The sequence below is a fragment of the Manis javanica genome, chromosome 4, assembly GCF_040802235.1.
Source record: "Manis javanica isolate MJ-LG chromosome 4, MJ_LKY, whole genome shotgun sequence".
Classification (NCBI taxonomy): Eukaryota; Metazoa; Chordata; class Mammalia; order Pholidota; family Manidae; genus Manis; species Manis javanica.
In genome coordinates this window covers 36,611,577-36,635,334 of record NC_133159.1, presented here as the reverse complement: position 1 = coordinate 36,635,334, position 23,758 = coordinate 36,611,577, and the positions used below count along the sequence as shown (strand labels likewise).

Sequence of the window (23,758 nt, the reverse complement as noted above, 5' to 3'; positions counted from 1 at the left end):
TGAAACTGGACCATTGTCTAACCCCATATACAAAGGTAAACTCAAAATGGATCAAAGACCTGAATGTAAGTCATGAAACCATTAAACTCTTGGAAAAAAACATAGGCAAAAACCTCTTAGACATAAACAAGAGTGACCTCTTCTTGACCATATCTCCCCGGGCAAGGAAAACAACAGCAAAAATGAGTAAGTGGGACTACATTAAGCTGAAAAGCTTCTGTACAGCGAAAGACACCATCAATAGAACAAAAAGGAACCCTACAGTATGGGAGAATATATTTCAAAATGACAGATCCGATAAAGGCTTGACGTCCAGAATATATAAAGAGCTCACATGCCTCAACAAACAAAAAACAAATAACCCAATTAAAAAATGGGCAGAGGAACTGAACAGACAGTTCTCCAAAAAAGAAATACAGATGGCCAACAGACACATGAAAAGATGCTCCACATCGCTAACTATCACAGAAATGCAAATTAAAACTACAATGAGGTATCACCTCACACCAGTAAGGATAGCTGCCATCCAAAAGACAAACAACAACAAATGTTGGCGAGGCTGTGGAGAAAGGGGAACCCTCCTACACTGCTGGTGGGAATGTAAATTAGTTCAACCATGTGGAAAGCAGTTTGGAGGTTCATCAAAATGCTCAAAAAAGATCTACCATTTGACCCAGGAATTCCACTCCTAGGAATTTACCCTAGGAACGCAGCAATCAAGTTTGAGAAAGACAGATGCACCTCTATGTTTATCGCAGCACTATTTACAATAGCCAAGAATTGGAAGCAACCTAAATGTCCATTAGTAGATGAATGGATAAAGAAGATGTGGTACATATACACAATGGAATACTACTCAGCCATAAGAAGTGGAAAAATCCAACCATTTGCAGCAACATGGATGGAGCTGGAGAGTATTATGCTCAGTGAAATAAGCCAAGCGGAGAAAGAGAAATACCAAATGATTTCACTCATCTGAGGAGTATAGGAACAAAGGAAAAACTGAAGGAACAAAACAGCAGCAGAATTACAGAACCCAAAAATGGACTAACAGGTACCAAAGGGAAAGGAACTGGGGAGGATGGGTGGGCAGGGAGGGATAAGGGGGGGAAGAAGAAGGGGGGTATTAAGATTAGCATGCATGGGGGGAGGGAGAAAGGGGAGGGTGGGCTGCACAACATAGAGAGGACAAGTAGTGACTCTACAATATTTTGCTAAGCTGATGGACAGTAACCATAATGTGGTTGTTAGGGGGGACCTGATATAGGGGAGAGCATAGTAAACATAGTATTCTTCATGTAAGTGTAGATTAAAAATTAAAAAAAAAAAAAAAAAAAAAAAAGAAAGAAAGAAAAGGGGGATTACTCCTTGACAGGATAAAACCATTGGTAAATCAAAGATCAACGCATGCTTTAAATATCCTTAATGTTGATCACTTAAAGGGTGTCAGATGATCAGCTATGGAGGTACTCTTTTCTGATAATATTCCTTTCTCTTAATTAAAAAAAAAAAAAAAAAAGCAGTTTCTGTGTGCTGACCTCCAATGAGTTCTGCACAGTGGTATAGAGGGCATGTCAAAGTGTGGGCAAAGGGTCTGTTTTTTTCTATGCAGAAGATCAAGGCCTAGCTTGGATACCCAGAAAATGAACTAAGATACGATATGAGGAGGAGCTTCCGGCATCAGCACTCTCTGGAGGACTTGTGCCGGGGGATGATCATCAAAAAGCCTCCACAGGGATCCGGACGATGCTGCGGTTGTGGCTGCATCCAGCCCACCGTCTCTTGGACTTGCCATAGGAATGAGGAGGGAGATGTCTAGGCTGGCATGTGCATACAGTGAGACAACGAATTTGACCGGATCTGTACTGTTGGAACTCAACCAGGAGTTGGGAGGGGTGCAAGTTGTAGCACTCCAAAATCTCATGACTATAGACTATCTATGGTTAAAAGAACATATGGGATGTGAACAGATCCCAGAAATGGGCTGCTTTAATTTGTCTGTTGGTTCAAGTACAGTTGGACAATATCGATCATATCATAGATAAATTTTCACAAATGCCTAGGGTGCCTAAATGGTTTTCTTGGCTTCACTGGAGATGGATGGTAATTATAGATTTGCTTTGTTTATGTCACCGTATTCCTATTATGTTAATATGTGTGTGCAAATTAGTTAGTAGTTTAAAACCTATACATACTTAAGGTACTATACAAGAAGATATGTCAAAGAAATAATCAATCCTCCCATGTTTCCTTCATATGCTACATCTATAGCTTTTCTTCTTCCTTCCTAATTACAACCCTTAAATAGAATTCGTGCCTCATATTGAATTTACCGAGTATCATAATTCCTCCAGGTGGTAAAGATACCTCGAGACAAGTGCTGGGCATAGAAGCCACAGGGCATAAATCTGCAAAGAAGTAAAAAGCTAACCTTTGCAAACAATATGGCTTCTCTCTCACTTACCAACTTTACATTTCCCTGTATGGCCCCGGAAGATGACTGGTTAGCCAGAGACAGGTAAGATTCCTCAAGGGAGGAACAACCTAAGACAGGCACAGTCGCAGGGGGGCCGTCAGGTGAGAATTTGGGGATCAACAGAGGTGAGGCTCAGAACCTCACCCCCCCTGCTTTGAGAGAAATCTTCTGCATCCGTGGATGTCTTGCTGCCCTTGTCTAGCCTGGATTAATACTTAGTCCATAGGCACACACCTGATCATCTGATCATCTACATTTGCCCTCTTACAGCACTAAACTATGTTTTCTACCTTTATCTTGCATCTACCTACCACTTCAGCATTTTATTAAAAATAAAAATAATAATAATAAAGGGAGAAATGTGGGATCAACATATAAATCAAGTACAAAAATCAAACGAATATTCATATTTGACCTGATTGTTTATAGGTCATAATGCATGATCAAAACCAAAAGTTTCTGTGATGAATGCCCTTGTACTGTTCACCATGTAAGAATTTATTCACTATGTAAGAATTCGTTCACCATGTAAGAACTTGTTCGTTATGCTTCAGAAGACTGGAGACTGACGAGAATTAGGCTTGAGATGGATTAATGATTGTACATTGAGCGTTGACCCCCCTATACTGAATTTTATTGTTGTTAACAACCATTTGATCAATAAATATGAGAGATACCCTCTCAAAAAATAAAAATAAAATAAATAAAATAAAAAATAATAATAATAATAATAATAAAGGGAGAAATGTGGGATCAACATATAAATCAAGTATAAAAATCAAATGAATATTCATATTTGACCTGATTGTTTATAGTTCATAATGCATGATCAAAACCGAAAGTTTCTGTGATGACTGCCCTTGTACTGTTCACCATGTAAGAACTTATTCACTATGTAAGAATTTGTTCACCATGTAAGAACTTGTTCATTATGCTTCAGATTGGAGACTGATGAGAATTAGGCTTGGGGTGGATTAATGATTGTGCATTGAGCATTGACTCCCCTATACAGAATTTTATTGTTGTTAACAACCATTTGATCAATAAATATGAGAGATGCCCTCTAAAAAAAAAAAAAAGCAATACTAACCTGCCTTTATTGCACATGCAGGACAGATTTTAACTAAATCTCTCAACACTACCTGGAAACTCCACACTGCATACCAACTACAAAGTTCAGGGAAAGTGGAACGAATAAATCGCACCCTCAAAGGAACCCTAGGTAAGTTTTGCCAAGAAACTGGCCTCCCGTGGCCAGACCTACTGCCCCTGGCTCTCCTGAATGCTCGCTGCACACCTGGGACTCAAGGCTTTTCCCCTTTTGAATTAGTGTATAAACACCTTCCCCTGTGTCTAAGAAGCCTCCCATGGAAGCTACACCAGATAAGAAAAAAGAGAGTAAGAGAACAGCTCTAAGCCTTAAGAGCCACCCTAAATAAGCTGCAGCAATGTACCACAGAAAGAGCCCTGATCTCTTTAGGGACCTCAGTACATTCCTTCCAGGCTAGGGACGCAGTCTGAGTCAAAAATTGAAAAAGAGAACCCCTCAAACCTAAGTAGACTGGGCCCCACATTGTTGTTCTAACTACTCCTACTATCCTCAAAGTTACAGGCATGACTCCATGGGCCCATCATTCCAGAGTGAGAAGAGCCCATTCTCCAGACAAAGAAATACATCAGTGGAAGCCCAGCCAGACCTCCAGAATCCTCTCTGCCTCTGCATCTGACGATTACCCTCTGACTAATGAACACCTGCACACCATGGATCCTGGCCCTCACCAGAATGGAATCTCTCATCCTGGGCATTAAACTCTCTGCTGCTGCTCCCTCTGACTAAACTGTTCCTCGAAAATTTGCCCTTTCTATTATCTACTGTGTAATCATTAAGTTGTTTTGCTGTGCTTACCTGATTCTCCTAGCTGAACTCAAGTCTCAGCCTGCATTTCCAAAGTACTTCTCTATAATGTTTAAGTGTACAAGAGTTATAAAGTGCATAGTCATCACCCAAGGGAGCAGCCGTCAGTGACCCTACACCTTTAACACCTGTCTTCTCACACTCAGATAAACCAGCCTGAGTGTAATGCTCAGCTGCATAAAAATAAATTAAGATTGAGAAAAACTGGGTATTTTTTGTTAAGCATAGATTTATCAAGAGTCTGAAGGACTCATTTCAACTTGTACACACAAGGCCCATACAGACAAATGGATAAGAACATAATCATTTGTGTTCTTCACAAAGTACTCAGGACTTTAAAGAAAAAGTCACAAGGAAAAATCCTTACTCAAAGCAATTAAAATTATAAATACAAGCCATTATAACCCTATCATAAACCAAGAAGATGATGCTCCCTAAAACAAAGTGTTTAAAGGGGCATCAGAGGGGGAGTGATAAGGAAAATATTCAACACAGCCATCAAGGTCAGCAAATTGCTTTTTCCTCTAGTTGGCAAAGCACCCCCAGCTCCCTCCTCCAGGCTCCTCTTTTGCCCTGTACATGCCAAAATGCCACATATCAAAATAATATAAATTGCTCCCCTTGCTTGTGCTCAGGGCTCAGACCTTGGCAGATTACTCCCCTATGAGCCCGCCAGTGTGAAATAAAACCTCAACACTATGAGACCTCTGAGCACCGCTTGGTTCTTCCATCAGTGATCCAGGTTTTCTAGTATTTTCGGTAACACAACCATTGTGGAAAGCAATATGGAAGTTCCTCAAAAAACTAAAAATAGAAATACCGTTTGACCCAGAATTTCACTCGTGGGAATTTACCCAAAGAAAACAAGATCCCAGATTCAAAAAGACACATGTATCCCTATGTTTACTGCAGCACTATTTACAATAACCAAGATATGGAAGCAACCTAAGTGTCCATCAGTAGATGAATGGATAAAGAAGATGTGGTATATATACACAATGGAATATTATACAGCCATAAGAAAAGAAATCCTACCATTTGCAATAACATGGATGGAGCTAGAGGGTATTATGCTTAGTGAAATAAGCCGGGTGGAGAAAGACAAGTACCAAATGATTTCACTCATTTGTGGAGTATAACAACAAAGAAAACTGAAGGAACAAAACAGCAGTAGATTCACAGACTCCAAGAAGGGATTAGCAGTTACCAAAAGGAAGGGGGTAAAGAGGGTGGGTTGAGTGGGGAGGAAGGAAGAAGGGGATTAAGAGGTATTATGATTAGCACACATAATGTATGGGGAACACAGGGAAGGCAGTACAGCACAGAGAAGACAAGTAGTGACTCTACAGCATCTTACTATGCTGATGGACAGTGACTGCAATGGGGTGTGTGGGGGGACTTGATAAAATGGGTGAATGTAATAACCACAATGTGGCTTATGTGAAACCTTTTTAAGATTATATATTAATGATACCTTAATAAAAAATTTAAAAAATAAAAATATTGTTCACAGCAGTGTTGTTTGTAATAACCCAAAGCTGAAAACAATCCAATTGTCTAATACAAATAAAGTGGGCAAATAAATTGTTATATATGTGTATCATGGGATATAATACAGCAACAACAATGAACAAACCACTGCTACAGATGACAACATGGATGACTATCACAAACATAATGGTGACAGAAGAAGTCAGCCTAGAGTACCTTCTACAGTACATACTATATGATTTCATTTATACAAAGTTCAAAACATCTATGGTTTTAGGAGTCAGAATAGTGATTATGTCTAGAAGGGTAGAAAGGGGCATTAGAGAGTTTCTGAGATGATGGTAATATATTTCTTGTGCAGTATGTAAGAAACAAACCTAAAAGGAAGTTACTCAGCTAGGCTAAATACAAAGGGATGAAAGTGTAACTGCAATGCATACAAAAAGAAAGCTTTGAGTGGTGAAGTATCTAACTTTAACACATAGAACTTGGGTTCTGTTCTTATTCCAGCTGATGGCCAGATAGAGTTGAAGGTGGGATGGAGTTACCAAGAATGTGTGGAGCTCTGAGATAGCAGTCTTCTTTGCAACTGGAGTGCTTACACTTGCCTAAAACAGTATATTGTACATAACTATTTGTTCAGTAAATAAATTGACAAAGATACCATCAAGAAATTAACGCTGCTTCCAAATGTCTGAAGCACTTTCAAATGAAATGGGAGGTAATTCATTCTGTATTGTTCCATAAGGCATAGCGAGGATCAATAAATGGAAATAATAAACATCGTGATAATGACAATATTATTAAATGTTGTCTATATGCCAGGAGCTGTGCTAAATGCATCCTTATTTAATCTTCTGTGAGACAGGCATTACTATTATCCTCATTTTACAGATAAAGAAGCTGAAGCTTAATTGAAAGATTAACTTGTCCAAACTTCTCTGGCTGGTAAGTGATGGAGCCAGGACTCCAATTCAAACAGCTGACACTAGAATACGTGTATTCAATCATATACCATACAATCTACAGATTTTAATTCAATAAGAGGGATAACTTTCTAACATCAGAACCTCTGTGAGCTACTGTCAATGCAGGTGTACAAGCCCAAGCTGAATAATGATGATGGCTACTATCTGCTTTATTTTCAGGTACTATGCTAGGCACTTTCCCTGCATACCCTCATTGAATCCCCATAATAATTCTACATAGTAGTATTCTCTATTTTACTAACGAAGAGGCTGAAGTTCAGTGAAATCAAACAGCTTTCCCAACATCAGTAAGTGACAACCCTGTGATACAGAAACAAGTTAGGCTAACAGCAGAGGTCATGCTCTCTCCACTGTATTCTACTGTGCCCATGTCAAAATCCTGAACAGAGGATTCCTACATAGACAGGAAGCAGGTCTCTCAGGCCTATGCAAGATGCTATAAGCCTTGGTCTTTCAATTTCTTAGACTGGTTAAGGCCCGATGGTGAGAACTGGACAGATTAGATCAATGAATCAGATGACAACACAGACAATAGCTATGTATTTTTTTTATATCTTTAGAAGTATATGTTTTAAATAAATACTTTTAGAATATGCCAATTAAAAGAAAATACAAATAATTTAAAACTATGAAATGACTTTCAACATTATTCATAATATAAATATATAAATTAGGTGCTATCAGTTTGACAAAAATCAGAAAGTTTGACACCACCAATGGTGGCAGGATGTTTTCTCTAAATCACCCAAGGAGACCTGGCAGGCCCATAAATGGCCCTATACCCTCAAATATGTAGGGCCAGATCCTACCCACTCAGGGCCTAGAGCCAGGATGGGGAGGCCAGATATGGGTAGCTAGAAATCCCAGGTCAGGAACCACTCACCCGGTCATAGGTATCACCCTCCAGTTCCCCCCACTTCCTGCCATCCCATGAGGTAACTCGAACTCGACTCCTATCCTTGATATCTTGAGGCACATAGCTGTGAAGGACCTTCTGCAGTCTGCCTGTTCGGGAGGTGGAGACATCATTGGCAGCAAGATTGCCTGTGGGAATATAAACTTTAGGATTGTTTTTCTACTTCCGTAAAAAACAAAACAAAACACTGGAATCTTGACAGGGATTGCACTGAATCTACAGATGGCTTGGGTAGTATGGGCATTTTATGCCTGTGGAAATCAAGAAACTTCAGAGGCTATGGCCCAATGAAACATCCCACTAGTAGTGATGCTGATGGAAAGACCAATTCTTAGGCACAGACAATCTATGCAGACACCAGAAGCAGGGCAGGTTGAGGAGAAATGTTTATTTTTTGCATGGCACAGTACTAGACACTCTGGAGCAGAGGTTGCAAAGGCAAACAGCTACATAGCCAGAAAGATTATGCAAATAAAAAAGCAGACCAGGTAATAATATTTATTTCTAAAGAAATATGCTCTTTCCCACTTTTCTTGAAATATATGTCTCTCTTCATCTTTGGTAGACAATACATATGATTTACTACTCCAGATTTATTCTCCTCTAATTTCTTAGTAATAGAACACCAATTTATTTGTGGGAAGGGGAGTAATATGCCCCCAAAAGACTACATTTCCCAGCCTCCTTTTACAATTAAGTATGACTATATGACTAAGTTTTGGTCAACAAGTTGTATGCAGAACTATTGTATGGGACTTCTTGGAAGATGTTTAAAAGAAGCTGACACAATTAGTATATGTGCCCCTTTTACCCAACTGTTTCTTCCTGCCTCAGATTTGAATGTGATGTTGGAGTTCCAGCAGCCTATTTGACCATGACACATTCCTCATGGAAATCAGCAATAAAATAGCTTGTAAAAAGAAAGAAGTCCCAGTCCCTGATCATTGCGGAGCCTCTACTAGCCCTTCATATTAGCTCCATGCTAGCCCTCCATACCTTCCTTAAGCCAGTTAGTTGAGTTCTCTATTGTATGTGACCAAACCTAATCCTAACTGATCCACCATCTATCCTTCATTTTCACTTTTGTGATAGACAGTTCAAGAAATATCTCACTTGGCTGTTGGCTCTACTATAAGAAAATACATTATGGCAAGTTTGATGATGAATGGCTATTGATACCTGACCTCAGTGTCAAGGAGTGAAAGGGGGAGGTGGAAGTTATAGTGAAGAACTAGAGAGTATATACTCTGTCTAATGGGAGTGGTCACTACTATGAAACAGCTTAGTGTTCCCACAAGGAAAAAGGGTCCCAATTTTTGAGGGCATTCAAAAAAGTAAACTTGGATTCTCTGCTCAAGAACAATGTGCAGCAGATTATGAACTAAGAACAGAAAAGCTGCATTTGAGTTCTGACTCTACCTCTAATTCATGTAAAAGATTTAAGTTATTTAATCTCTCCAGGGTTCAATCCCCCTCCATAAAATATGAGGGCTTGACTAGGTAAACTCTAAGTTCTCTTCCTGCACTGAAATTCCTGTCTCCCTGGGATCAAGGGATCACTGGGTGAGGAGCTAGGATGAAGCTGAGATGCCGGTGATTCAGCACACCTTATTTAGTAACTCTCAGTTACTTCTCCTTGGCCTTTCTCCCTTTGCTTAGTTCAAGTTCCCCCTCTTCCAAGTAACCCTACCTCACTCATTCCTCTTCTGTTGGATTCAGTCAGATCAGCACAGCACAGCACAGTACACAGGCTGGGCTCTCTTGCATGGGACTCATTAAGCCATACCAATATCTTTTATCCTCTCACTATGGACGTCCAGAAGGCTGAGACCAAATGTGGTACCTCTCTGAAGCACTCATAGGGCTTACCATGAGGTGGGAGGCTAACTCAAACTGTGTACGTTGGCTAATAAGAAAAGGAAAAGGGTCCAGGCCCAACAAAAAGGGTAGGGCATATGGCAGGAGGAGCCCAGCTGAGCTCCACAATGAAATCACAGCCCCTTGTGGATACTTCTCAGCTCCCCAAGGAAAAAATGCTGCCTATTTTAAGACAGAATATTAGCCAGTGGCTCACTGAAATGAACACCAACAGCACACAAAGGCCTGGGCTGGTGGCTACACTACAGACTTGGGCCTGTCTCCAAGGAATCCATAATCTTGAAGAAGGAGCAGATGCACATCCAGTAAAGCTCTGATGCAAGGGTAATGTGTTAATGGTTGCATGGGCATCACTTCCCAACTGGCCGGCAGAGGCCATGAGGGAAGACTTCCAAGAGTTGGCACACTTGAGCTGAGGCTTGAAAGCTAAAAGGATGTAGGCAGGCCAGCTAGGATAGGGTGGGGGTATTCTAAAGAGAAAATGTAACATGAACAAAGGTGGAGGCTTATTTGGGCAACAGAGAGTAGCATGATGTGGCTGAAGTACATGAAGCCTCGGGAAGAATGAAAAGTAAGGCTATAAAGGTGGCTGCACCCAGATCTTACCACTTTAGCTGACAGGCTAAGGAAATGGAACTTAATCTTAGAGACAAACTCAAGATACAGAGGGTAAATGTGTCATGTGGTAGATTGATTAGGGCCCTGCTTTAATCTACCCTCAGAGACCTTGCTCTGCTCAGCAGTCTTCCCTGGCCACTGATGGAGAGAGGAAATAACTGCAAACAGAAAACAGACCAGCTTAAGAAGCAAGCACTATCCTCCCTCTGACCTTAACACCACAAAGCCCATCATATTCAGTATGCCCTGGCCTGAATGAGGTAGAAAGCCTTCCCTGCCCAAGACATCAGCCTTCTGACTTACGGCAACAGCCAGTCTGCAGTAATGCTAGCGTCTTTCCTCCAGGCGCTGCACATAGGTCAAGCACGGTGTCACCAGGCTGCAGGCCAAGGGCTAGGACAGGCAGCAAGGAGGCAGCGTCCATCAGATAGTAGTCCATGACACCCAGGCTGCCAAACCTAGAAGAAAGAAGACCACCTTGTAGTCAAATTCTAAGTCAGGAGACCCTCTGGAAGTCAAGGCCAACAAGTCCGTTCCCTCAGGGGCTACTGAGCTCTATTCAGCAAAAACTCATTTCTCAGACCTGTACTCACTGATTTACTCATTCATTCATTAATCTACTCAGCAGCCAGAGGAACCCTTTCAAAACATAGATCAAGTCATTTTAATCCAGCCACAATAGCCATCATGCTATTCCTTAATTAAGCCATGCTCACTCTTGTCTTGGGCTTTTGTAGTACCTGAAACACTCTTTGCCCAAATATCCCTCATTTGCTTCCCACTTTTTCCAGTTCTCTCCTCAAAACTTACCTCATCAGGGAGAATATATTCATAAACGACAGATCTGATAAAGGGTTGACATCCAAAATATATAAAGAGCTCACGCACCTCAACAAACAAAAAGCAAATAATCCAATTAAAAAATGGTCAGAGGAGCTGAACAGACAGGTCTCCAAGGAAGAAATTCAGATGGCCAACAGACACATGAAAAGATGCTCCACATCGCTAGTCATAAGAGAAATGCAAATTAAAACCACAATGAGATATCACCTCACACCAGTTAGGATGGCCAACATCCAAAAGACAAACAACAACAAATGTTGGCGAGGATGTGGAGAAAGGGGAACCCTCCTACACTGTTGGTGGGAATGTAAATTAGTTCGACCATTGTGGAAAGCAGTATGGAGGTTCCTCAAAAAACTCGAAATAGAAATACCATTTGATCCAGGAATTCCACTCCTAGGAATTTACCCTAAAAATGCAGCACCCCAGTTTGAAAAAGACAGATGCACCCCTATGTTTATCGCTGCACTATTTACAATAGCCAAGAAATGGAAGCAACCTAAGTGTCCATCAGTAGATGAATGGATAAAGAAGATGTGGTACATATACACAATGGAATATTATTCAGCCATAAGAAGAAAACAAATCCTACCATTTGCAACAACATGGACAGAGCTAGAGGGTATATGCTCAGTGAAATAAGCCAGATGTAGAAAGACAAGTATCAAGTGATTTCACTCATCTGTGGAGCATAAGAACAAAGCAAAAACTGAAGGAACAAAACAGCAGCAGACTCACAGAACCCAAGAATGGACTAACAGTTACCAAAGGGTAAGGGGGGGAAATAAAGGGGGGATTATGATTAGCATGTATAATGAGGGGGGAGGCACAGGAAGGGCTGTACAAAGAGAAGACAATAGTGACTCTATAGCACCTTACTATGCTGATGGACAGTGACTGTAATGGGGTGGGGGTGGGGGGACTTGGTGATGGGGGGTGTCTAGTAAACACAATGTTCCACATGTAATTGTAGATTAATGATAGCAAAATAAAAAAAATAAAAAAAGTTAACTCACCAGAGAGCGATTCAAGATGGTGGTGTGAGAGGTGAGACAGAGAACTCCTCCCAAAACCACATATAATATGAAAATATAGTTAATACAACTAATTCTAAAAGAGCAACAGGAAAGAAGGCTGCACCAGACTGCATACAGCTGGAGAACAGAGCAAACCTCACAAAACAGGGTAACATACCAAAGCCTTGATCAGCAGGACCCAAGCCCTTCCCTAATCCCAGCTCACTGGTGGTAGGAAGAAAAATGGAGCAGGGAGGGGGTGGAAGCCTAGAACTGCTGAACACCTAGCCCTGGAGATCTGCTTTGGGAGCACAAACCTACATTGCATCATGCTCTGGAGATCAGTGGGGTTGGAAAGCTACGGCAGGCAGAATCCTTGGAGAGACTGAGATTCCAGTAGTTTGTGGAGGACAGGGATCCACATCTGGCTGCTCTGGGACAAAGGAAGGTGGGTAGTCTGAGATGCTTCCTAGTAGTGAGAGGGCTGCTGAAGGGGCAGAGGTTGCATGGAGCTTGCTGCACGGGAGATGGGGGGAGAAGGGATAGGTGGACAAGGTTGTCTGGATGTGCTCTGCCCAGAAGGTTGGGAACTTTCAGGACCTTCAGGCGCTCCATTCCCCTGGCTGGGTACTCAGCTCTGAGGCCCCCAACTGTGATACACAGCCTGCTGTGCCTTCCTCCTGGCCTGCCGGCACTGGCTCGCAAACTGGCAGTCCCTGCCCTGACATTAGGCCAGCCAGAGGGAGGCCCGGCCTATGGCAGCTACAGATGGAAAGCACAGAGGCTTGCACCTGTGTGCTGGCCCACTGGTTCTGACAGTGGAGACCGGCACTGCAGCCAGGAAGCAGGAAACAGCTCTTTCCTCCCCCCAGGTACCAGCACTGCTCCCTTGCGACCCCCAACATCACTCCAAGAGCTGAGTAGCTTCAGAGACTAGAGCTTCTGGGCACTAGAGGGTGCCACATACAAATATAAAATTTCAAGGGAAACTGGTTCAAACAAAAATCTAACGAACCCCAGAAAAAGGGCCAAATAAAACTGAACTCACTAATCTTCCTGAAAGAGAGTTCAATATAAAAATCATAAACATGCTCACAGAGGTACAGAAAAACATTCAAGAACTCAGGGACAAATTTAGGATGGGAATTCAAACATTAAGAAATTCCATATCTGAAATGAAAGATAAATGGAGGCATTTAAAAGCTTATTAGATGTAGTAGAAGAGACATTAAATGGAATAGAAATTACAGAAGAGGAATACAAAAAAGCTGAGGCACAGAGAGAAAAAAGGATCTCTAAGAATGAAAGAATATTGAGAGAACTGTGTGACCAATCCAAACGGAACAATATTTGCATTATAGGGATACCAGAAGGAGAGAAAAAGGGATAGAAAGTGTCTTTTATGAAGTAATTGCTGAAAACTCCCCAATCTGGGGAAGGAGATAGTTTCTTAGGCCATGGAGGTGCACAGATCTCCCAACACAAGGGACCCAAGGAGGACAACATCGAGACATATAATAATTAAAATAGCAAAGATCAAGGATAAGGACAGACTTTTAAAAGCAGCTATAGAGAGAAAAAAGATCACATACAAAGGAAAACCCATCAGGCTATCATCAGACTTCTCAGCAGAAACCTTATAGGGCAGAAAGGAGTGGCATGATGTATTTAATGCAATGAAGCAGAAGGGCCTCGAACCAAGAATACTCTACCCAGCAAGATTATCATTTAAATTTGAAGGAGGGATTAAAAAGTTTTCAGATAAGCAAAAGCTGAGAGAATTTACCTCCCACAAATCACCTCTACAGGGCATTTTGGAGGGACTGCTATAGATGGAAGTACTTCTAAGGCTAAATAGCTGTAACCAGGGGGAAAAAAAAAGTTACCTCATCAGAAAGTCACTGGCATTCCCTGACTACTCCATCTAAAAACAGAAGACTCCTTACTCCCCCTTACTTACACCTACTATCTGACATTATTTTTCTTTATAGCATTATTATTCACTTTATACTCACAGGTATGTGTAACTGTGCATGTGTGTATCTCCCCACCCACCCCCCCATTCTAGGGAGGGCAGAGACTTTGCTTTGGTCATTGTATTCTCCCCAACACTGAAAGAGTGCCTGACATATAGTAAGAACTTGGTTTTATTTGGTTACATACTGAAATACAAAAGTGTTTTGTGGGTTTAGAGAAGAATGCCATCAATCGTGCCTGTCAGAGCTAACTGAGTTATACCTGATGAATGAACAGGCCTTCATTAGGTTAAAAACAAAAAAGAGGAGGCACATTCCAAGCAGAAGAAAAAAGAACAATCAAAGGCACAGAAGCATGCAAAGTCACAACTTCTTTCAGAAACAGTGAGAAATCTGGTGTGGTAGAAATACAAGGTACATGAGAGTCAGGTTGGAAAGCAGATAGAGGCCAGGTTGTAAAAGTCTTAAACTATATGGTAAGGACACTGGACTATATACTGTAGGCAGTTATCAAAATTTTTAAAGAAAAAGACATGGTCAGCTAGACAGACTTAGGAAGTTAGATGGGCTAGAAAGAACAAATCAGAAATTGAGACCCCAGAGACAAGGGTGTTACAAGAGTCCAAATGAGAGCCAATGTGGCATAAAGAGAGGCAGCAGCCATGTGCTCAGAGAGAGGATGACAGACAACAACCTAATGGTCACAGAAGACTCCTCACTCCCAGGCCAGTTGACAGAAGGGCAACTGGTAGTGCAGCTATCCCCAGTCTGAGACCCAGCACAGACAGCCGTTGAAACTCAAAGAGACTGAAACCTTGTCCTTGCTGTCCTGACAGGAAGGCTCTGGGAGAAAGATGTGACAAGACATAGGATATAACACCACTGAGGGTCAACTACAACTACAAGGGTCAATCCCCAGTTGTGAGGCTGGCTTGTCTATGAAACTGTGGTTCTCATGCCTCACAAAGGAGAGTGACAAGAAATCTGAGAAATCTGAGAAACCTTGAGAAAAGCACAGAACTGCTATCACACCAGCACTGGCCCACAAAATCCATTCCAACCAAGTTCCTCCCTTTTGGATGTGTCACTACTTAGCCTTTTTTTGTTTCACAGACAATTTTGAGAATCTGCTGAAAGCTAAAGTCCTTCTTTCCAAACACATGAAACAGAAAAAGATTTTTCAGACAATTTCAGGAGGTTCCTGGACTCCCTGAATACATACTTAAACTCCTGAGAAGTTAAGATCCCCTTGATTTGTAGGGAGCCCAAGATAAGAAGAAAAAAAACCCAAACATATAGAGGCTGCTTCTCCCACTCTTTCAAGGTATCCTCCCTGAGTAAGAAGCCAAGCACCATAGGCAACTTAGAAAACCACATTGTTCTTACTCCATGGTTCTGCCTAAAACCAATGCCTCTGAGTTGGTCCCCAATCCTGCCCCAGTTATTTCCTCCATCCCAGCCCCACAGTGACTAAATGATCTTCCTGCAGAATGGAATTACTTTGATTGGGTAACATAAATAGTAAGACTGTATTTATGAGTGCTATATTGCAGGCACTGTAACTAGGTGTTTGATGTGCACCATTTCATTTAATTTTTGCCACAAACCCATAAGGCATGAACCCAAACTGCCTGGACTTCAAATCTAGCCCAGTTGCTCATCAGCTGAGTGACCTTCAACTTCTCTGTGCCTAAATTTCCTCATCTGTAATCAGAATACCTACCAGACAGGATTATTGTGAACCCACTTATAGTGAGCTATAGTGTCAGCCATTACTACTATTATTTTCCAGTTAAGGAAACCAAAGATCAGTTATCTGATGCCACATGTCTAGTAAGTGATGAAGGCAGAATCCAAACCTAGGTTTCCTGGTTTTCTTTGCTCCAAAGCCCATGCTTATAACCCCTGGGCATTATTGCCTTTCCCCTGTTTGGAAACCCTTTTCAGTGGTTCTCTAGAATAGATCTTGGCAATTTACATCACTATGTACTACAGGGCACACAGTCTGAAGCCACCCATCCTAGCAAGTCCAGCCATTACAAGCATCCCTGGGCCACCAGAAAAATTCCCTTTGTACAACCTACAAATCCCTGGCATTGAAGATTTCCACACATGGCCTCTCCTACATATTTTCCTAGCCCCATCTCTTACTTAAACATAGAGCCTTCCCTCAAGTCAGTAGCTAGGACTAGTGCAATAGCCTCCTTAGTTACATCCACACTCCTATCATTGTCCCTCTCCAATCTGTTTTCCACAGTAGTCAGAATGATATTTTAAAAAATAAAACCTAGATCATGCCATTTCCCAGCTTAAAATCTTTCATGGTTCCCTCTCCCTTTTAGAGAAAAAAGTCCAAATCCCATATGGCCTAAAGACCTTCATAATCTGGCTCCTGCCTGCTTTTGTAGCCTCAGTTAACTCCTCATCCCCATGTCACCCACCTTAATTCCTAGTCAAGTTTTCAGATTTTAGCTTAAATTTCACTTCCTCAGAAAAGACTGGGTTAGATCTCCTAATTATAAGACTTCACAGCATCTTGTACTTCTCCTTTGTAGCACTTATCACAATTATAAATAATTTTTAAATACCTATTTTCCTCATTAGACTGTAAGCTCCATGAGGGCTTCTGCACCCCTATCCCAGGCACTTAAGGAATGCCTGCCATTTGGTAGACAATAAATCTTTGTTAAATGAATGAGTCAGTTCTTCAAAAATCAATTCCCACATCCTACAACTAACACTGAGCACTCCTTTACTCAATTTCTAAAGCATAATTTAGGATTTGATTACAGTCTTTTTTCTTTCAATTTTAGTGTATATATCTGAGCACTGGATTAACAGACCGGAAGTTCTCCAAGACCCTCCAGGTTTGGTACTAACTTTGTGTCCTTAGGCAAGCCCCATTTCCTAGACAAGTCCCTCTTCTTCTTGGTACCTTGAGTTTACTTGTCCTAGTATGACAGGTGGCTATGAGGGCAAAATGAGAAAGCATTTGTAAATAACACATTTTAACTGGAGAGAGTACAGTAAGAGCTCAAGTAAGAGGTGGTTATTTTCAATAGGTGGCAGTAGCACAGAGCAGGTTTAAAGGACAGTTTCTGGGGTCAGATCTCCTTGTCTAAATAGTAGCTGCACCACTTACTATCTAAGGAACCCAAAACAAGTAAGAGCCTTAACTTCTCTGCATCTTATTTTTCTCAAATGAAAAAGAGGAATATATATCTCAGAGAGCTGTTGACGAAAAGAGATAACATGGGCATAGCACTTAGAAAAAGGCCTAGTATGTATAAACACTCAGTAAATATGAGCAATATTATGACCCTTATTATAAAGGACATGAGATGGTCTCTCCCTATCTATCCATAGATACTCAGAATGACCCCAGCCACAGCTCTAGATCCTACCTGGAAGGAGGGAAACGACTGACATCCCCTCTGTTGAAAGTAAAACACCGGAGGTTTGGACTGTAGGCCCAGGAGGCTGGGGATGGAGCTTCAGTTTGGCCCCTCTCAGGCTCCAGTTCCCCGTGGGAGATGGCTTCATTCACAAAGTCCCTGGCACTCAGCTGCTGCAGCTCGTCACTTACATGATCCCAGGCAGCAAAGTTATTGACCAGTGCACCATACTTCTGCTCTGAGAGGAGACTGACCCGGATTGATGGCCAAAGATCCCCAAACTGCACACTGTAAGTCATGTCAAAATTCTGCAGAGCCAGTTGAGTGGCAGGAAATTTGGGCTCTGTGGCAGCCTAAAAAGGAAAGAACAGGTTTATCGGTCTTCTGGTTTTGCCTCTTCCCTGCTGCCTGACCCCACCAATTCCCCACAGCCTTGAGATAGATTGATTTGGCCAATGCCCACTCTTGTTTTTGTGTCGGCCTCTGACTGCCAGAGAAGTGTGGGAGAGAAAAGCATTGGGGAGCTGGCCTTTCTCTCTCAGGGTTGTGACAGAAAGGAAGCTGTAACTCTCACGAGAGCAAGTGGGGGTCACAAAGAGAGGGGGTACTCCTTGAGGCCTTGGAACAAGAGGAACTTAAGAGAATGGAAGCTCAGGTCTCCTAGCTTATGTGAGCACCACACAGAGAGATCAGTGGGGTACAAAACAGATCAACCTTCCACATTTGATGGAGAGGTTAGGGTAACTTACCTAAGGCCATGCAGTGACTGACACCATAATGCTCAGAATCACAGGCTTGAGGGTCATTTGGGGAGAGTTCCCAGACCCCAGAAGGTTGGGTAAGGAGAGCTCACAGAAACCTTGAGGTGTGATCCTAACTGGGGACTTCTAGATGACTGCTGAGGGCGGAGCAAGGACATGAATCAGGCTTGAAAAGCATAAAGGAGATTAAAAGGAAAATGAAGACCTCAGCGGAGCAGTCCACAAGTTGGTCCTGATGGCCACAGCTGGGACATTTGCTATGGCTGGGGTCCTGTTACTGTCTATATATTTTGCTCCAGCCTGGATTTATTTTGCTTTGGTCAGTACTCTTGCTCTGGCCCTCATTTCTTGTTATGGTGGGGACTCTTGCTCTGACCATGACTTTTGTCCTTATGGGGACTCTTGCTCTGGCTCCTGCTGTGGCGAGGGGTCTTGCTCATGCCCCTTTTTTTTGCCATGGTGGGGACTCTTGCTTTGGCTCGGACTTTTGTTCTGGAAAGCACTCTTGCTGGGGCCCTGATTTCCACCAAGTTGAAGATCCTTGCTCTGATCCTGATTTATGCTTTGGTGGGAACTATTGCTCCAGCTCCAACTTCTGTTTTGATGGGGACTCTAGCTCTGGCTCCGACTTCTGCTAGGGCAGTTGGGACTCTCACTCTGGCTACAGTTTCTGCTTAGGTGGGCATTCTTGGCCTGGCTGTCAGAGCTCTGGCATTCACTAATAACAACAGGTGAACTACAGCTGGGGTTAGTACAACTGCTGGAACTCTTGGATGAAGGCAAAGGACAACTGTAGGGGATCTGGGGAGACTCTTTGGGGGAGCCTCAAGAAGCCACCGAGTAGACATGGAGGCTACGGGGCATAGTAACAGGGGCTATGGGGACTCGGGGACAATGGGTAAAGTTTGGGGGTCAAAGGGTGTTCTCAAAGGGATAAAACAATACATGTGAGTAGAACAAGGAGGTAACACACGTCGGTGATGGGGTTGAGGTGGGCCCCTAGGAGTGTTACAGGTGCCACAGGGGGGCACCATGGGCTGGTTATGACAATAAGCAAGGCCTGTGGATTGATGGAGGGGACCAACAGTAGGCAGGAATTAGGGGTAGAAGGAATCACAGAATATATATGGGTACTGCAGGGGGTGCCCATGGAGTGTCTAAGAGCGCTGCTCTGAACACAGTTATTGGGTGACACAGGATCATAATGAAGGCAGAGGGGAGGGAGGTGGGAATAACAGTTTTGAGGATTCTAGGGACCACAGTAGGTAAGGTAGTCCCTTGGGGAAATTCTTTAGGGCAGGAATTTGAGCAGGGTGTGATGGATGCTCCCACACAAGGGCTGGAGAGATCAGAAGGATGGGAGGGAGGTAGAGGAGAAGTGCTGGCCTTAGGGGCCTTGGGCTGTTCAGGAGAAGTTTGCTGGGTAAGCAAGGAGCGGCATTCCATGGAGAGCACATGTTGGTCTTAACGCTGAGGATTTGGGGGCCTTCCCTTGGGAGCAAATTGAGGTAGGGAGAGGGGTGTCATTATAGCTTCTTTGGGCGGGTGACTGGGGTGGAGATATAAACTGGTTGCCTAAGGGTGAAGGGAAGGAGCAGGCAGAATAAGGACAGGGAGATGACCCAGGAAGAGGTGATTCCTGGGGACATGGGGGAGCAGAAACTGTGATGCCTGGGGCTACAAAGATGCAAGAACTCCCACCAGTCTCCCAGGAGAAAATGGACTCAAAGCGAGTCTCCATGGGAGCCTGGGACTGGGGTGAGCAAGAACCAGTACTCCCAGGGGGAAGGTGGATGGCACAATAAGGGTTCCCAGGGACAGGTATGTGGGCCTCTGGGGGAAGGAGTATTGACAAGAGCCTTCCTGAGGTCAACTGGGACAACCAGATGTGCCTTCCTGAGAAGGAAGTGGGGAGCCACAGCAGTTTTTCCCAAGGGGCAGGTCAACTGGTGTTTTAAGTTCATAGGAGTCTGGAGACTTAAGGCATCCATGGCAAAAGCTGCCAGCGGGTGGGGAAGATGCTGGAGAAAGACAAGGGTCATTATAATTTCTCCCTGAGGGCCAGGGAGAGAGCAGAGGGGAGATTATGGGCCCCGTTTCCAAAACCCTGTGAGAAAGGTGTGGGGATACTACAGGTCTAGTTTCCATGGGCTGGGGAGCATGAGGAGATGAAGAATTTATGAAGACAGTTCCCAGGGGCCTATGAGTAAGGGGAGATGAAATCATGGGGCCAGTGTCCAAAGGCACATGAGCCAGGGGAAGGGAGGTCACCGGGCTTGTTCCTGGGGGGCAGTGAGAGAGGGGAGGAGAGGTCACTGGGCTTGTTCCTGGGGGGCAGTGAGGGAGGGGAAGACAGGTCACCGGGCAGCGGTAGGTATGAGTATGTTGGTCAATGTAAGCGCTTCGGGGACAGGGACGTGGCGTTCTCGGTTTTCTCGGGGGACTGATCCAGCTGCAATAAGGGCTGCGAGGGCGGGGAGGGGGTAACCCCATAAGGTTGAACCGGTCAAAACAAAGGCTCGGAGGGGACAAACCCGAGAGGATAGGCTCGTAGCAGTAAAGCCTTCTGAGGGGTGAAGAACTGGGTTCAAAAGAACATCTCCCCAGGAGCAGGGGAGGCTGTGGGGCGGGGAGGGAATCTGTCGGGGTCCCAAGGTGGGCGTGCCAGTTATACAAGAAATTCCAGGGCCACAGGTGGGGGCAGAGAAAAGATCTCTAGAGAACTGGGGAGAGACCAGGGGCTGACTTCACGGCACCTTTTGTCTGGGTTTGGGGACAGACTGGGGGAATAAGGGCAGGGCGGTCACTGTAACCTTTCAGGGGCAGAGGCAGCTCGAGAGTGAGGAAGGGGTTGAATCCTTTCCAGGAGGGCGGCAGAAACCCAAGACGGAAGGGATTGTGGCTAAGACATTTTTGGAGGGGTAAGGGCCGGCCGGGCGGGAAGTTCTAGGAGGAAAGAAGGAGCGGAGGTCATAGAGGGAAGTGGGGGAAGAATTCGGGTAAGAAACAAGGGGAGGGAGGGGGAGAGGGAGGAAGGGAAGTGGGACGGGTAGTGGGGAGCAAGGGGAGGGTAACTGCGAGCCGGAGAATTAGAGGCGGTGACAGAACTCAAAGAATGAGGGCGGAGGTGATGACACGACTTAGAGAGGCGGAGTGAGAAGGCTGCAAGAGGGCCAAAGATCTGTGACAAAATAAAAGGGCAGACAGTGGCGACGACGTCACATTTGCGAGAAAGAGGAGCCTAACGACGCCCTTTGAGAGGTGGGGAAAAGAGGCGGTCGAGAGGCGCTGGAGCAGCGCACCGACCCCGGGCGGTCGGTTAGCGGAAGAGCTGGAGTTTACCGAGGGGCGGTGGCAAGAGGCCGCTGCCACTGCTCCCTCCTGGGTCACCGGCCGGACCTTACCCATTTCTTCTTATGCCGATGTCTCCGCGGGATCGTGGCGAGCTCCGCACACCTCAGCACGCCCCAAACACCTCTCACTACCAACGCTGCCATGTCGGCGTGCACCGCCGGCTAACTCCGACCGGAACCGCAACCGGCGACCCGAGGGTTCCGGAGAGGTGGTGCGCGCCGCTCCTGACAAACAGGGGCGGGAACTAAGGCTGTCTCCCTCCGGGGCTCCGCCCCCTGCACATACCCGGTGCAAACCCCGCCGCGACAGGGATCTTTTGAGGATGCTGGAGAAGAGCAACGATTCGCACAGGACGGTGGCTCTGCGAGGATGCTTGGAGCATTGGGAGAGCCTCCGTAAAGATTCCTAACCCAGTTGGGGAATCAGGGAGGACTTCAGGTTGGATACTGATAGAGCCAGGCAAAAAGGGTCTGGAAGGGCCTTTTGGACAGAAGTTGTACAGAAAAAAGATCCTGAAGTAGAAAGAAACGAAGCTAGACTTGTAGATAGAGGCGGATTTATAGTGAAGCTAATAAAGCTTTAGTTGCAGGACCTGTCATTTGCACAGCCTCTTTCGGGGCCCTATACCTAATTTTGTATTATTTTCCTTAAAGAGGGCCTTCGAATTGTATAAGCTTTAGGCCCCACAAAACGACTCTACCAGCAGGGAGCCAGTGGAGAGGAGGGTCGTGATCAGATAAGTGTTTCCAAAAATGATCATCTGGGATCCTCCAAGTTGGTGAACAGGTGGAGGTACTGGGAGAGTGGTCTGCTGGGAGAGTGGTCTGCTTGTAGAGAGCTCGGAAGCTCCGCGCCCTTTCCCTATGTCTTGCACTTTGCATGTCTTCTCTCTGGCTGTTCCTGAATTATAATTTATAATAAACCAGTGACTTAATGAGTTAACAGGTTTCTTGAGTTCTGGGAGCCACTGTAGCAAATAAATCTAACCTGGAAGGTGTTGTGGGGACCTCTGATTTATAGTCAGTTGATAGATGTGAGCTGTCAACCAGTGAAGCTTGAGTATTCAAAAGTAATCAGCTACCATTTCCAACTCCATGAAAAAGGCATGAAATGTGGCTACATTTTTACTGGAGTTACAGAAGGACTGATGAAGCAAGTGTGAATTTTAAGACAACAATCACTTCACCATGGAAAATTAGAAGTAGCAAGGGGACTTTGTAGCACTTTATGCTTTTTCAGTATTCTTGGTATTGTGAAGTGCCAAACCTACATGTAAATTAGGGAATGTTGAACCTTTGCTCAAACTATGTTCTCCTTGATATGGTCTAAATTTGTTTTCACTAGTGAAAAACATACACCCTCATATTCACACTTACAGGACAGAAAGCGTTACTTTAAATATCACAAATAAAATCTTGCGTACATCACTTCAAAAAATCTGTCAGCTGATGATCAGAATAGGAGTGTAGCAGGGAGATCAGATGAGAGATGATGGTTTGGATTAGTTTGGTGGCAGTAAAGAAAGAAGAGGATGGATTGTACTTACAACTGAGAATTACAGGACTTTTGACCAACTGACACTCTCTAAAATAGTACAAACTACACCATCAGTTAATAACTGTTCTTTTACCCTGCTTTTATTCCTGTAACTTATTACCACCTGACATGTATTTATTTTCACATAGTCTGCTAAATTATACTTTCAAAAGGTCAAAAACACAACTCTTTGACAAATATAAAATGAACACATGCCCAAAACTATTCATCATAATAAAGTGCTCATCCATTAATGAGGGAATCAGTAAGATGGCCAAGACTTGGTCAAATGAGAATTTGAGTTTAAAAGATTTAGATTATCAGCCAAAGGATGCTGAAATGAATTTGCTGATAGTTACAAAAACAATGTCCTATTAGGTAATAACTGTAATGATTGGGATTATTTCTTCTACCAGATGAAAACCAATTCCATCTCCAGTGGACAAAATTCATTTGCATTACTATGGATAGGAATCGTTTGCATTGCTCTCAAATAAAAATTATATACATTGCCATCAGTCCTCTACAAATTAACCTGTACCCCTGCAAAGTTGTATGATAGCCTAGTCAAAGGTATACCCCAGCACTAAATCA

At 43.7% G+C, this 23,758-nt stretch overlaps 1 protein-coding gene and 1 long non-coding RNA gene across 2 annotated transcripts in view; one reads left to right on the top strand and one right to left on the bottom strand.

The window, feature by feature from the left end:
• The window catches only part of LOC118973049 (uncharacterized), a 35,691-nt gene extending 30,438 nt beyond the window's left edge, over nucleotides 1–5,253 (top strand). The window contains exons 2-3 of the long non-coding RNA XR_005062259.2: nucleotides 3,588–3,698; nucleotides 4,083–5,253. This is a non-coding gene — a long non-coding RNA (uncharacterized lncRNA). The remainder of the gene's footprint in view (nucleotides 1–3,587; nucleotides 3,699–4,082) is intronic.
• NSUN4 (NOP2/Sun RNA methyltransferase 4) overlaps nucleotides 1–22,198 on the bottom strand; it is a 61,756-nt gene extending 39,558 nt beyond the window's left edge. The window contains exons 1-4 of the mRNA XM_037021949.2: nucleotides 21,679–22,198; nucleotides 17,523–17,866; nucleotides 10,587–10,741; nucleotides 7,755–7,915 (exon numbers count right to left, since the gene is read on the bottom strand). Coding sequence (XP_036877844.2) covers nucleotides 7,755–7,915; nucleotides 10,587–10,741; nucleotides 17,523–17,866; nucleotides 21,679–21,771 — 753 coding nt within the window. The 5' untranslated portion in view covers nucleotides 21,772–22,198. The remainder of the gene's footprint in view (nucleotides 1–7,754; nucleotides 7,916–10,586; nucleotides 10,742–17,522; nucleotides 17,867–21,678) is intronic.
• Between the last annotated feature and the right edge of the window lie 1,560 nt (nucleotides 22,199–23,758).